General features: G+C 36.1%; 1 protein-coding gene across 3 annotated transcripts; it reads right to left on the reverse strand.

The window, feature by feature from the left end:
• Positions 1-360: 360 nt before the first annotated feature.
• On the reverse strand, positions 361-9,057 carry LOC144559384 (dentin sialophosphoprotein-like protein). 3 transcript variants are annotated; one of them, XM_078308400.1, is made up of 13 exons: positions 8,545-9,057; positions 7,739-7,962; positions 7,232-7,305; positions 7,078-7,137; positions 6,412-6,731; positions 5,587-5,655; positions 5,421-5,506; positions 4,264-4,580; positions 2,163-3,660; positions 1,818-1,895; positions 1,501-1,612; positions 914-964; positions 361-829 (listed from the first exon to the last, which is right to left on the reverse strand). In XM_078308400.1, exons 1-13 carry the CDS (start codon positions 8,860-8,862, stop codon positions 767-769), a joined length of 3,270 nt encoding a protein of 1,089 aa, XP_078164526.1. In that variant the 5' UTR covers positions 8,863-9,057; the 3' UTR covers positions 361-766. The 3 variants fall into 3 exon arrangements, with proteins under 3 accessions (XP_078164526.1, XP_078164528.1, XP_078164527.1); XM_078308402.1 differs by having other exon boundaries at positions 7,739-8,315; positions 8,545-8,672; XM_078308401.1 differs by lacking the exon at positions 1,501-1,612 and having other exon boundaries at positions 691-829.
• Positions 9,058-13,509: the final 4,452 nt, after the last annotated feature.

The raw sequence follows: 13,509 nt of genomic DNA on the forward strand, positions 1-13,509 counted from the left end.
TCTCTTCTGTCTCCCTTCTCCTCTCCTCCTATTATTTCCTTCTCTTTTGTTCCCTCCACTGCCTCCCTTCTTTCTATTGTATCTATTCTTGTTATATCCTAAATTCAACTTGGATATGACACAATCACTCGTAATAAAGCCATCATAATGCATGGGCATTGCTTGCAATGAACAAAATCAACAATTTGTTTTAACTCGTGTCACCAAAGAACTACAATTGGATTTGTCTCCATTGATTTATTCTAGACACATTTTGATTCCGTTAACTAAAGAGATTATTTGTTTGACTAAAAATGATGTGAGTAACAATGCAAGTTTTTCTACCCGACTAACAAAATGTGAAACAAGACGACAGACAAGAAAAACAAAGGGGGACTTTCTTCAACGATATTTACATGCTTAACTTTCTCTACTAATTACAGCAATCTTAATAATTCTAAAATATAAGCCATCAAGCCAGCCTAATTTCTACTGCAGGAGAGGATAACAATCTATCTACAAAACTGCTTTCTCCAGCATCTCTCTACACAAATTATGAGCACCCTTTCGCACCCCTCTGACACCTCAACATGGGCACAAGCAGACCTTTTATCCAAAATTAATTGCAAGATCTTCCCAACGACAACAAAAAGTTGGGCATTGCATTCACAGAGGATTAGAAATCCTTCCCAAGCTCTTTAGGAAAAACTAAATCCAATAAACCAAGCTCTCTTTTTTTGAAAACTTGGCAGGGGCTGCCAAGGTGAACCAAGCTCCCTCCCTCTCTCTAATCAATCTCAATATTCTGAGTGTATTCTTCATAAAAATCACTCACCTTCCCTTTAATTGTCTGCAAAGGAGATACAAACTAAATTAGGACAGGAAAGAAAAGATTGGTGCTATGAGCCTAATACGAATCTATTGAGATTCTTACCCTCAATTCTTCGTGAAGTATCAAAAATACCTTCTTTAGCAGGCAGTGCCTCTGCAATCAAATTTCATAATATCAGATGAAAGTCTGGATTAAAACTATTGATTGTGGAGAACTAATTTTATCTAGAGATCATACAATAAACATAATTACAGCAGAAATTCTTAGGTCTTGCTCCAGAAACACAAGGAGAAGGCCCTGGAGGTGAGGGGTGCCCAACCCATGTTTACTCGCACTAATCAAACTTTTGGAGGTAAACCAAGGGGAGGGAAATAGGAGAGGATGGGAACCAATGCAAAACAATTGAGCACCAATCCCTCAAGCAACAACACCCCCCCCCCCCCCCCCCCCCCCAACAACATACTCCTGCCCCTTGGGTCCCTACCCTTCACTTCTGAATCCTAGTTCTTGAGCACTCCCTATCAACCTTATCTATACCATGCCATCCTCAAAGCATACGTTTTGTTTTAATTATTTCTCCAACTCTGAAGTTATGAGGCTCGTCTTTCTTTTATATTTACTTTTTTCCCAAGTGGGAGTGTGGGGTTCTGGTGGCCAATGAATCTTCAAAGAGAGGGTAGAAAACCTACATCTTTGTCCTGCCGGAACGTTTCTCTCATTTTCTCTACGATAGATGCATATTGGACCATGTCCTTTCCCTTGGCCGCCTCCATCTCCTTTCCCATCTTGCTGTACCTTTCTCTGCATAATGTGATACCACACAAACAGACTTACTAATAATAATATCACTCATATTAGAACTGAAAGTTTTGTGACATTGTTTTTTCAACAGAGAGAGAGAGAGGTTAATATATCTGGGAAATTGGAAGTTTTTTAACAAATACACAAAAAAGAAACCGTGGTATATCAGATCAAACTTAGAGTTCAATAATGATTATAGCAATACCTATATTCCTCGAGTTGCTTGTTTAAGGAAACATACACAGGATACTTCTCTTGATATTCTTTGATGTAAGCTTCAAACCTGCATAGCATAACAGAATGAAAATTTTCCAAATGATATTCAAAGTCTAAACTACCCTGCATAAGTGCCAATTGCCAGTTCTAACCAATAGAGGTGCATTCTCAGCTGTAACATTTTCATCTTGTATCAGCATAATACTAGAGCATCATTTTATGTAATGCATTTGTTGTGGCATCATACCTAGATACTACCTCCATTGACAAAAAAGAAGCTAACAAATCCAAATACAAGCAATAAGATGCATGAGTACCACAGAGGAGTGCTTACTGAGCAATGTCATGAATACGGCCCTTCAGATCAGGCTGGTCCTTGTTGTACTTCAAATAAAGTGAATCATCACAACTTAAAGACCCTTTGTTCTTGCTCAGCTCTCCATTTACGTTAACTTTGCTTGGCTTCTTTGCATGGTCCACCCCATTGTTATTACCATCTTGCTTGTTATTGCTCTCAAGCTGGGGAACCGGGGGCCTAACTTGGGGCACAACAGCATTCCTTAAGATGTGGGACCCTCCAGTTCTGTTGTTATTGCGGTTAGCATCTTCTTCGTCTGACCTGTGGGCCCCGCCACTCTTATATCTATCTATGTCAGAAGTAGCCTCCAGATGATTGTTGCTGCAGCTATAGATAGCAGCCCTCTGTTGAGGTCTCATGGTTAAATTCGGAGAGGAGGCACTAGGGGCCTTTCTATTCCTCAAACTTGAGTTATCATAGGCAACCATTTTATTGCTGTTAACACTATTGTTAGCATTATTACTCTTATTCTCAATATTAATATCTTCTTCTTCATCTTCATCATCAGGTTTGGAAGAACTGCTACTTCCAAATAACCTCCTCAACTCGTCTTCAGGTGTACTGGGTTCACGGAACTCGCCCAATTCAAGCTCTGATATCTCCCTTCGAAGAACCTTTTTCATACGGGCAGGTGACTTCTCGCCATTTGTGCCACTTTTCTGAGGAACTGTGCTATTCTCCCTAAGTCTCTTAGCCAGAGGGGCGGTATCATTTGCTCCATTGTTTGTCAGGTCCCACATGCGTTTTTGTACCAACTTCTCATCAGATAGCTGCTGATTTGGTATAGTTTGATTATTTCCAGGTCTCCGTGCTTTGTTCTTGGCACCACTTTGCTCCTTTGAAGTTGAAACGTAACCAGAGTCTAAACTGATATTCACGTCCCAATCTACACTTCTATCAGGAGGAAGGTTAGGTGAGCTCTCAGGGAACAGACCGCCTTTATTTTCTACCACTGGAATCGCCTCCACAGGCAAGTTCGGGCTTGGGCCAGTTTTGGGTCTCTTAGCATCTGGTAACCTGTCAGTGGAGTGTCTTTTCAAGTTCGAATTGTTCTTGGAGTTTAGGCTGGGACCTGGTCTTCTTTCGCCCAAACTCAACCTTTTATCTGGAAAATCATTTTTCACTGCTGGTCTCTTAACTTTCCCATCACGTCCCCCCAAAATCTGCTCTAAATTCTCCTCCTCTGACACCCTATTGTCCACACCAGTCCCACTTGCAGTAACTGGAGTTACATGCATGTCATCATTCAGGTTGATGAGGGGTGATGAAAAATTGTTGACCAGACCAGGATCTTCCCCGGTGAAGATGTTCTGGCCATATGCCTGTTCTGCAGAAGGGAACGTGTTCAAGTCCGCTCCAATTATTCTATTGGTAGGGTGTGTTTCCTTTTCATCATCACTTGTGATGTTGACCTCCACATCATCATCACTACTTGACGAGCTATCGCTCTGACTGCTGCTTTGGCTTCCAGTCCCTGCAATTTAAATAGGACGAAGGAAAGATGATAAGCAGAGTACTAACCGTGCAAAGCGTCTGTTCATAACCCCAATATGTACCACAGCACATTCAGCAAACAATGTGCAAATGAGGTGCCGAACAAACAAACTATAATATCACAAAATGATATGGAACTTGCATCAGCCAGTGTAATTAAATATGATGTGCATTGTGAAGAAACACAAAATAGATTTGCAATACTATATAAATACCAATACGTTAAAACAAGTCAGGACTCAGGACATCATCAGGAGTACCAGCACAGTACAAATCATGATTACTTAAGGCTAATATACAGTTGGTATTTACCAATCTTTTAAAAAATGCAATTAAACTGTTCGAACAATTTTTGGACCCTCTAGCATAAAATTCTCTGAAGACACATTGTTAAATGGCTCTTTAACAACGATTAAACCATTAATTGACACCCCACTGGCATTAAACATTTTTAAGAGCTTGGATTTCACACAACAATAACATATTTTTTTAGCATTTTCCCATTGCAAAAGACCATCATCTATGCTGCATAATACCAATAGTTAAAGGATTTCAAGGTTTTCAGATGAGAGGTAATCTGTACCAGCAGGGCTGTGGCTAGGGCTATGAGTGCTCCTATCGCTCCCACTGTTCTCACTGCTGTCACTGTCACTGTCGCTGTCACTGCTATCACTTGAGCTAGAAGCCTTCCCTTCACTCTCAATATTAATATCAATACCAACATTAATATTATTAATAAGAGGTGATCCCCCCTCTATGTCAATCTTCTCAATATCCATTGGCTCTTCTTCAATATCAATAACTACATTCTGCATCTTGTTATCATTGTTTAGGGTATTTTCCTCCTCACGTAATGCTTCCTCTATCTCATCGTGAAATTCTGGCGTGTTATCTGGTGAGCTGAAATTAGCATACAAAGATGGAGGCAATTAGGAAAAACATTTGGAACTAAATTGTGGAATGTTAATTCATTTTAGAGGAGGGTTCAAATGCCTCCATTTTTTGTGCCTCCACCATGCCTCCATCTTTTAAAACTTTAATAACTCAAAATTTAAAACTTAAAAGTCAAAATAAAACCGTTAGATGTGATCTATGTTATTTTCTTTATGTGCTCATAAAAAATTATCACATGTCAATTTTGTTTTTATGTGAATCATTAAGTTCAAAAATCAATGTCCAGAAATCATCCAAATTAGTGTGTTTTTTACAAGCTCTTGATGACAATAAAAATAAAATTGAAATGTCATAATTTTTTACACGTGCATAGATAAAATGACGTAGATCATATCCAACGGTTTTATTCGGACTTTTAAGTTTTAAGTTTTGAATTATTAAAGTTTTTAAAAATGGAGGCATGATAGAGGCACAAAAAATGGAGGCATTTGAACCCTCCTCTTCATTTTATTATTTTCAAGCTAAATAAATGATCAACCGGTCATTACAAAACTGGTATCAATGGTACTGAATGTGGCATGAAATAATATAACAGTCAGAACAAAGCTAAGAAAATGGCTATACTATAATTAACATTCATTGCTGAAATAAACTCAACTCAATTGGCATATTAATCCTAGAGAAAACTGAAGCACGCCATTCAATAGGGGAAAAAAGGCACATTGGACATGCATTAACAGAAAGAAACAACCTACAAACCAAAAAACAAGCAACGATGCCATTTTGTCTACATGGCTACAGACACATTCTTATTATAAGAAAAGGAAAGAGAATCTATGTTAGAACCTTTGGTCTGATGTATGCTGCTTAGAACCCTCAGGTGCAAACCCAGGCTTCAAAATGTACCTTCCCGGAGCTTGATAAGTTGCAATCTGGTAAAAACAGGATGTAATTTTAGTATTTCATTGAACATCTTGTGGCCATATTGAAATAAGAGTCTGATATTACTTACAGTTTTCACTATAGTCTCTATCTTCTTTGCGGAATCTGAAAATGTGTTGCCTACAGCTTTTTCCAAGGCCTAAAATAGGGTTCATTAAAGCAATTATCAAATTATTGAAGAAATAAAAATACAGGAGTTCCAAGGAAAAAACACAGCAAAAGGATGCATCACATTCTGCAGGTCTTTCATTGGTCATTTCATGGTAAAGCAGGGCTTAACTGAGATATGGGTAGTCTATATTTTCTTTTTAATTGATCTTCGATGCTGATAACTGTTGCTTAATTATAAATCCCAAGATATAAATCCCTGATCAATCCATCAACAAAGAATACCAAGATATAGGATCCCAATCACTGAACTGACAAAACAAAAGGTTTACAAGAAACTAAGAATAAAATAAAGAGTGAGTCTATGGTACTATGCATATTACGATTTGGTACCGTGCTACGGCTCTATATTCGAGTTTTCAAATCCTAACGGTCGATCCGAACCGTTCATCTTGTTCTCCATATTAATATGTGTTTGGAGACCAAATTTTACATTTTTTGAAATTGTTTTACTATTTTTTTAGATTTATTGAAAATCACTGTTTTTGGATGGTCCAGAATTTTCAGATCAAGTGATTTTCTAAATATCTAAAAAAATAGTAAAAAAATTTCAAAAAAATGTAAAATTTGGTCTCCAAAAAAATATTAATATGGAGAACAAGATGAACGGTTCGGATCGACCTTTAGGATTTGAAAACTCGAATATAGAGCCGTAGCACGGTAACAACCCGTGATATGCATAGTACCATAGACTCACTCATAAAATAAATAATAAATATAAGAAGACCTTTAAGCTTAAGCCCTTGGGTTTTTCAGATAGTATATTGATCAAAAGGCCCCGCAAATCTGCTGAGTTCTGACTTAAATTACGGGCTTTGAATCCATTGCTTGACCTGACCGGCGTTCCCTTCTCGAACTTCTTATTTTCATCTCTATTCAAAGTTTGAGGTGTAATCTCTTCCTTAATTGTCTCGACAGTCAAATCCACGCCAGAACCCCTGAAAGAATGCTGAGGTGGTGATGGGGCAGGAGAAACAGGGGCAGTTTTGGTAAAACTGCTTGAAGGTGGGCCCTTAGTAATTGTCTTAGGTGGAGCAGCTATTGGGGCTGGATAGCAAAGAAATAATAAGATCAAAGAATTAAAATCTCCTTTCAGACATTTAAGTAATTATTTAATACAAGTATTATGGCTAAAAATTCAGGGTTTGCTGTCAATTACCAAGATTTAGACCACATCATTGATATAAAACCCCATCAGTACCAGTATCTGTACAGCTGTACTTTTTCTAGGTTTGGAAAGAGTACAAGTCATCTGAGGATCGACCCTTGACATAAATTATTTATGACTACCAGAAGGTCATGTATCTACATACTTTGTTAATGAAACAGTAGATGGTTCACAGTAACATTATAGTGGCAAGAACCTAGAAAGGTTATCATATAATTAGCTGACCATGGTTTGATTTCTTGAAGAACTTATCCTTTGAACCACCCCCCCACCTTCTCATGCTTCCTGAAAGAAATTTATTATATTAAAAAAAAATTCACGTGTCATGTTATTACCTAGCAATAAATTGTATATAAATTATAAAAAAGCAGATACTAACCCTCAACATTTGCAGCAGCCATCGACTTAACCTGCTTCTGGACAGATAGATTTGCCGGATCAAGAATTATTGATCTGTACCAAAATATAAGAATGTATTAATAGAGTATCTTGCACCGAGAATAATATATAAATCAAACTAAAATGTACACAGTACAGACATACTGATAAAAAATTGATTGTTTGCTATGCTCTCCAGTGCACTATTAAAGATGCATAGCAGCACCATTAATGACTGTGGTATAGAAACCTTTTTCTAGTCCACTTCAGAAGTTTATTAACAATATGCAATGAAAAAAAAGGAAATAAAAGCTGCATACAAGCAGATCCAATAATAAATATTCCCCAAACACACCTTACAAAACTAAAGACTGGTATTGGATTACTTAGTAGCACGGTCTCCACTAGCATAAAAACAAAAGGCACAATGCATACCATTACAGCAAATCCAGTTAGTAAGTGAAATATGGAAGAAAAAGTTAAATTTGGAATAAGAAAAGAGCTGTACTTGCGGGATTTTGACTCGAGCTCAGCCTGGACAGAGCGCATCTTAACTTGGTTCTTAGCGGACTCATCAAGAATCCGTTGAACATTCATTTTTCGTAGAGCAGAGCCCCGTTCCATTAGGAGACCAGTACCATCCTCGCCATTTCGGCACACCACATAAATGTCACAGACACCAAGCTCAGGAGACCATGTGAAATTGTACTCCTTTAATCCAACTTCAATAACCTGTCAAATCCAAAAGAATGAATAAATGAATTAGGGTTTGCATAATCTTAGTTGATATCAGAGCAGATAAGAACAGGAAACCATACTGAGTGGTAAACTGGAAAATAATATATGGATATGAATGGAACACAAAGTAGTGTTTCTCAATACAAGCAGAAAATAAATGAGGTGAATAAGTTCGGATAGAAGCTACTTTATTCGTACTTTATCCAATCTGATCTTCCAAAATTCCTTTAAATTTTAAATTCATGTGAAGGCACAAACCCCAATTTTAGAAGTCCCTTGTCCTCATTTCTCTTTATTCAATATGTTTTAAGTCGATTTCTCTTCATTTCTCTTTGCTATTCTTCTCCCTAACAAAACAGGTTTAACCTAACTCAATATACACCACAACAAATAAATGTTTATTCAACAAATTCTTCTCTTTGCTATGCTGTCAAGCTCGTTCAACTATCATCTCTACAAAGATATCCCAAAACCATGCCGAAGAACAATTGGCATTGGGCGCGCCAAAAAAACACAACGCGATAAATTGCCACCAACAGCGAAAGTAAAAAAGAATATATTACTAATCAAACTCACATTCTCAGACGGGTTCAGATAATTCGGTCCAAATTTAATTCTTGCAGTGCCGCCTTGCGCCTCGCACCGTCTGATCTCATCCGCTAAATCAGGAATTAACCTTATAATCGAAGCAAAATCAGGCGCACCCCCGGACTTTAGGTTAAAAGTCTCCTCTTGAGCCGGCGGCGCAGCTGCCAGCATGGATGGCCCACCACGACCCCGCCCACGGGACGAGGCCGAGATCGAAGCACGGCCCAGTGAACCTCCAGAGCGAGGAGGCGGCGGCGCCGCCGGCGCCGGTCGCCTCACACCTCCACCTCGTCCTGGCTTGTACATGTGCTGGAGAGCAAGAGATGTTGAAAGGAGGTAAAGAGAGGAATTACCGAATTAGGGGATGATGCGAACTTTTCTCGTGTGGGACTCTCTCTCTCTTTAGCTCTCTCTTTCAGCTTTTGTTTCGGCTGGGTCTTGGAAAAGGAATTTGGGTTAGGCGAGAAAGAAGCGGCCTCAGCTCAATTCGGCGCTTCGCTCGAGTCAGCCCCAGTTTATGAGTTAAATTCCAAAATAGATCAACATTTACAGGTGCATTTTTGGCAAATTATTTCAGCTCCCTATGGTCACCACTCACCCCCACCCAGAAATTTTTTTTATAAACCAACATGATTAGTTTTATTTTTACAAAATTATAAGAACTGAAATGTCATTTTGATCTGAATTTTTATTTTTCTTTCGGGACCGAAATGACAATTCGGTCTGAGATATTTTCACAATTTTTCAACATATTTTTTTCTCAAAATATGTAAAAACAACTCTAACCGAATTGTCATTTCAGTCCAAAAAATAAAATGGGACCAAAATTATATCTCGGTTCTTATAATTTTTGTAAAAAAAAAAAAAAGCAATCAATCTGGTTTGGTTTGATAAAATCTATTTTTTATGTTTATGGTTTCTAAAAAAAAATTCCCCACCCTGCCTGTTTTCATTTAGGTTCCAGGTTTTGCCTTGTTTCCATCTAATTGTCTGAATTATTTAGCGATAGTATACTTTGCAATGAATGTTAAAATTACAACATTTGGAATGACATCTGAAGTTTGAACATTCAATTTTGTTATTTTTCTTCATCGGATAATATAGTAAAATATTATAAAACTTGGTTTCTAAATAATTTTAAAGTAGAATATGGACTCGTTGCCCATAATGGCCCTATATAATGCATTGTGTCTGATTTTCTAATAAAATATATACATTAATTTTAATTAAAATAAAATGTATAATCTGAAGAGTTTGACATTGATCTTATACTAAAAAAATTATATAAATCAATATCAAACAGTTACCGATGTACTTTCCATTTCAAAATTTACAAGTTTAAACAAATTCTATACAAAATATCTTACTTTTCCAACATTGTCCAATTAAAGTCAAACAGTCAACAAAGTCGTACAAGTTTTAAATACTCTATTTTTTTATAAAATCTCTTGTTGTTTGTACTTAATTCATCAAATTATCTCGTGCTGTGTGTTTTTGTAATTAGAGGTGTAATACGCATTTAAATTAACTTTTTCAGAGATTATAACTAGCACCATTTTACGAACAGGGATCAACATATTTTTTTCATATTACAATATGCAAGTTAAAAAATATAATATAATAACTTTTTTTAGATCTCAATGCATATCCATGAGAACTTGGCAACAATAAATTTTTCTATTAAAGAATTTGTGAAAAAGTGAGAAAAGATTGCTGCCATCCCGATTTGCTCATGTTCCAAAATGCAGCGATTTTTTGCCATCTATGGTTAGAGTGGAAAAAAAAGGGTCATGCCGTGCCGTGACTAACATGCTGTGACTTTGGTTTTGTGTCGTACCGTACCGTGATCAAGTGAATAGTGACCCGTGCCGTGCCATGCCGTGTCCAAACATAACTAATTACGTTTCTCACGTTTAACTATTTTTTCATAATTTAAGTTAGTTTCTTCAAGATTCACAATTTGATTAAGACCTAACGGTCCTAATTACACGTGACTCGCGTGCCGTGACTCACGTAATTACGTGCCGTGTCCGGATCTTTCGCGTGCCGTGACCAAAATATCAAGGAGTGGTCACGGCACGCGAATGAACACGGCACGGAACAGTAACACGTGCCGTGCCGTTCCGTAATGGAGCCGGCTCCGCCGTGCCATTTTTCCCACACTATCTACGGTCCTAACAAAATCGGCAGCGCACCAACTGCTGAGCTCATCTCACAACTCACAAGCACGTAATCCCAAGCGGGGCCACGGTGAGATTAGAATTAGATGCTTGAGGGCATTTGCTCCAAATGCAGGGGTCATACGATCTATTATAAATAATAGGTGTGGTACTATAAAATTTAGATTGGGTGCAAGGTGCTTGAAGATTTTGGAAATAAATCTGCTACAATCCTAAGGCGATTGTACGGTTCTAAAATTTCAAATCCAACCTTTCATTGGTTTTGAGATTCGTGCAAAAAAATAATTTCTATAGAAATTCGTACAACTCAAAAAATGAAATGATGGATTTAAAATTTTAGGACCCTACAATCCCCTTAGGATCGTAGCAGATTTATTTCCAAAGATTTTAGAGTCTGAGATGGAAAAAAAGTTTAGATCATTTATATATAATGTTTTTTTAATTGATATGTTCATAAATTATAACTATTTATATATACAAAGTTTGGGTTCTAATATTTTATTTATTTTTAATATATAAAGATTATTTTTTTTAATATATACAAACTAATTTTTGGGCCCTCTTAGATCTTGAGGCCCTGGATGCCCTGCACTTGGGCCAGCCCTGATTGGGATGACTAAATCTATAGTATGGTGTGGTAGTTAGAATTTGAATTCAGATCTTTATAATTGTAAAGTTAAATTATTACTCCTTAAGAAGAATAAATATGACCTTATGGATTTAGGAGTGCGAAATAAATAATATCGAGAATTCTGAAGGATATACATGAATTCTCCTATTAATTGAATTCTCAAATTTTTTTTTTTTTTTGAAATCTCTGCAGACGCTACGAAATGGTAAGATGAGCTCGAACTCTCAATCTCTTCGTATGCAACAATCATAGGATTTTTTTTATAGCCAGATGTAATACCGCTCCATTCTCAACTTTATGTTAGTAAACAATAACAAAATAGAGACCTCTTGTTCTTCTATCTCTTATAACACAAGTGCATGAAAAAATTGAGAGGAGACAAAAAAATTTGACGACAAGCAAAGAGAGAAGTGTTTTCATCCTTCTCCAAATTAATTTCATTTGCAAGGAATAAAGAAATCACCTTTCGTTTCGTTGTGTTCATTTATGTCTCTCTCTCCCTTTCTCTCTCAATTGTGCTTTATATACCCTAGGAGCTTCTCAATCTCTGTTTCTACCAGCATCGAGAAACAAGAACACAAGTCACAGCATAGAAAATTTGTCATTAGTTCTTGTAATTTCTGACGAGTAAAGCACGACCAACAAATTAAACCACGAGGCAGTTTGGTCATTTGCAAGGGAATAGATTTTTTGAGAATGCTCAATAGTTACACGATACAATAGATTTAATTTTGTTCAACACAGTTACAGTAATAACAAAGTAATTGACGTTGAACTAATATGTATTTTTTAACTAGTGTGTATTAGAACTTGCATGGGAGAACTAGTTTTGTTTCAGTGACAAAATAATACATTTTGTTTGGTAAGATGTAGATTTGAAATTTAAATAAAAATATCTTGTGAATATTAGACAGTTTGATGACTTGATCATAAACTCTTTAAATACATACATAATGTGTGCGCGCGCGCGCGTGTTGACGAGATTGGCATCCGTCTGGTACGATTCATCCTATGTATGATGTATCAATTAAATGGTTTCCTTCCATACTAGTTGTTACTAGCATGTAGGGGCCAACCTAATAAATTCGTGTCACTAAGGGAACTTGAATTTTGAGTTTAGATATGGAGCCGATTTTTTTATTAATATCCAAAAAATAAATAAAATTTTAAAAAAAATATCCATATCCCGAACGAATTTCAAAAACTACCCAAACTGGTTATCCAATAACCGGATTTGGCACAAATTTCCAGTTAATGGTTTCCCGGACTCAAAAGAGTATATCCGGTTAACCATTAACCGGAAAGTTATATATATATATATATATATTTTTTTTTTTTAAATAACATATCCGGTTAATGGTTAACCGGACTTGTATTTTTTTTTTAAGTTGTGTTTTTTTTTAAACAGAATTTTTAAAATTTTTTGTATTGAAATATTAGAAATATCCTAGAAGGATCACAATATTTTCTGGATTACATAAAAGTGACTTTTGAACCGGGATCAATAACTCAGAATCTAAGCATTTTTATTTTTTTCCAATAACACATAAAAAAATATATTAATTTTTCTTACAGCCGCGAAAAATCCGCCCTGAAAAATATTGATCCGGGTTATTTGTTGCAATCTTTCTAATAAATCAAATTATATTGTATTCCATCTATTTTTAAAGAAATATATTCAACATTTCTAATATTTCAATACAAAAAATAAAAAAAATTATGTTTAAAAAAAAACACAACTTAAAAAAAAAATACAAGTCTGGTTAACCATTAACTGGATATGTTATTTTTAAAAATATATATATATATATATATATATAACTTCCGGTTAATGGTTAACCGGATATACTGTTTTGAATCCGGGAAACCATTAACCGGAAATTTGTCCCAAATCCGATTATTGGATAACCGGTTTGGGTAGTTTTTGAAATTCGTTTGGGATTTGAATATTTTTTAAATTTTTATTTATTTTTTGGATATTAATAAAAAAATCGGGATATGGAGCGTGCAATCTACTTTGGCATGAATATATTAAAAGGATCTTGTACATTTCATTTTTGACCTAATCAGTGTGAATTCTGATTGGACAATCTGGATCTAAACATAAAATTTTGAGTTAAGTTTAAATGATATTTAAAATGT

The sequence above is a fragment of the Carex rostrata genome, chromosome 9 (assembly GCF_964058835.1).
Source record: "Carex rostrata chromosome 9, lpCarRost1.2, whole genome shotgun sequence".
NCBI classification, from domain to species: Eukaryota; Viridiplantae; Streptophyta; class Magnoliopsida; order Poales; family Cyperaceae; genus Carex; species Carex rostrata.

Excerpts from the sequence above, each read along its gene's own strand:
- LOC144559384 (XM_078308400.1), bottom strand. The coding sequence starts at position 8,862 with ATGTACAAGCCAGGACGAGGTGGAGGTGTGAGGCGACCGGCGCCGGCG. Across the intron at positions 4,581-5,420 it reads CAGCATACATCAGACCAAAG|CTCACCAGATAACACGCCAG; the intron begins GTTCTAACATAG and ends TGCTAATTTCAG. Across the intron at positions 965-1,500 it reads CGTTCCGGCAGGACAAAGAT|AGGCACTGCCTGCTAAAGAA; the intron begins GTAGGTTTTCTA and ends ATTTGATTGCAG.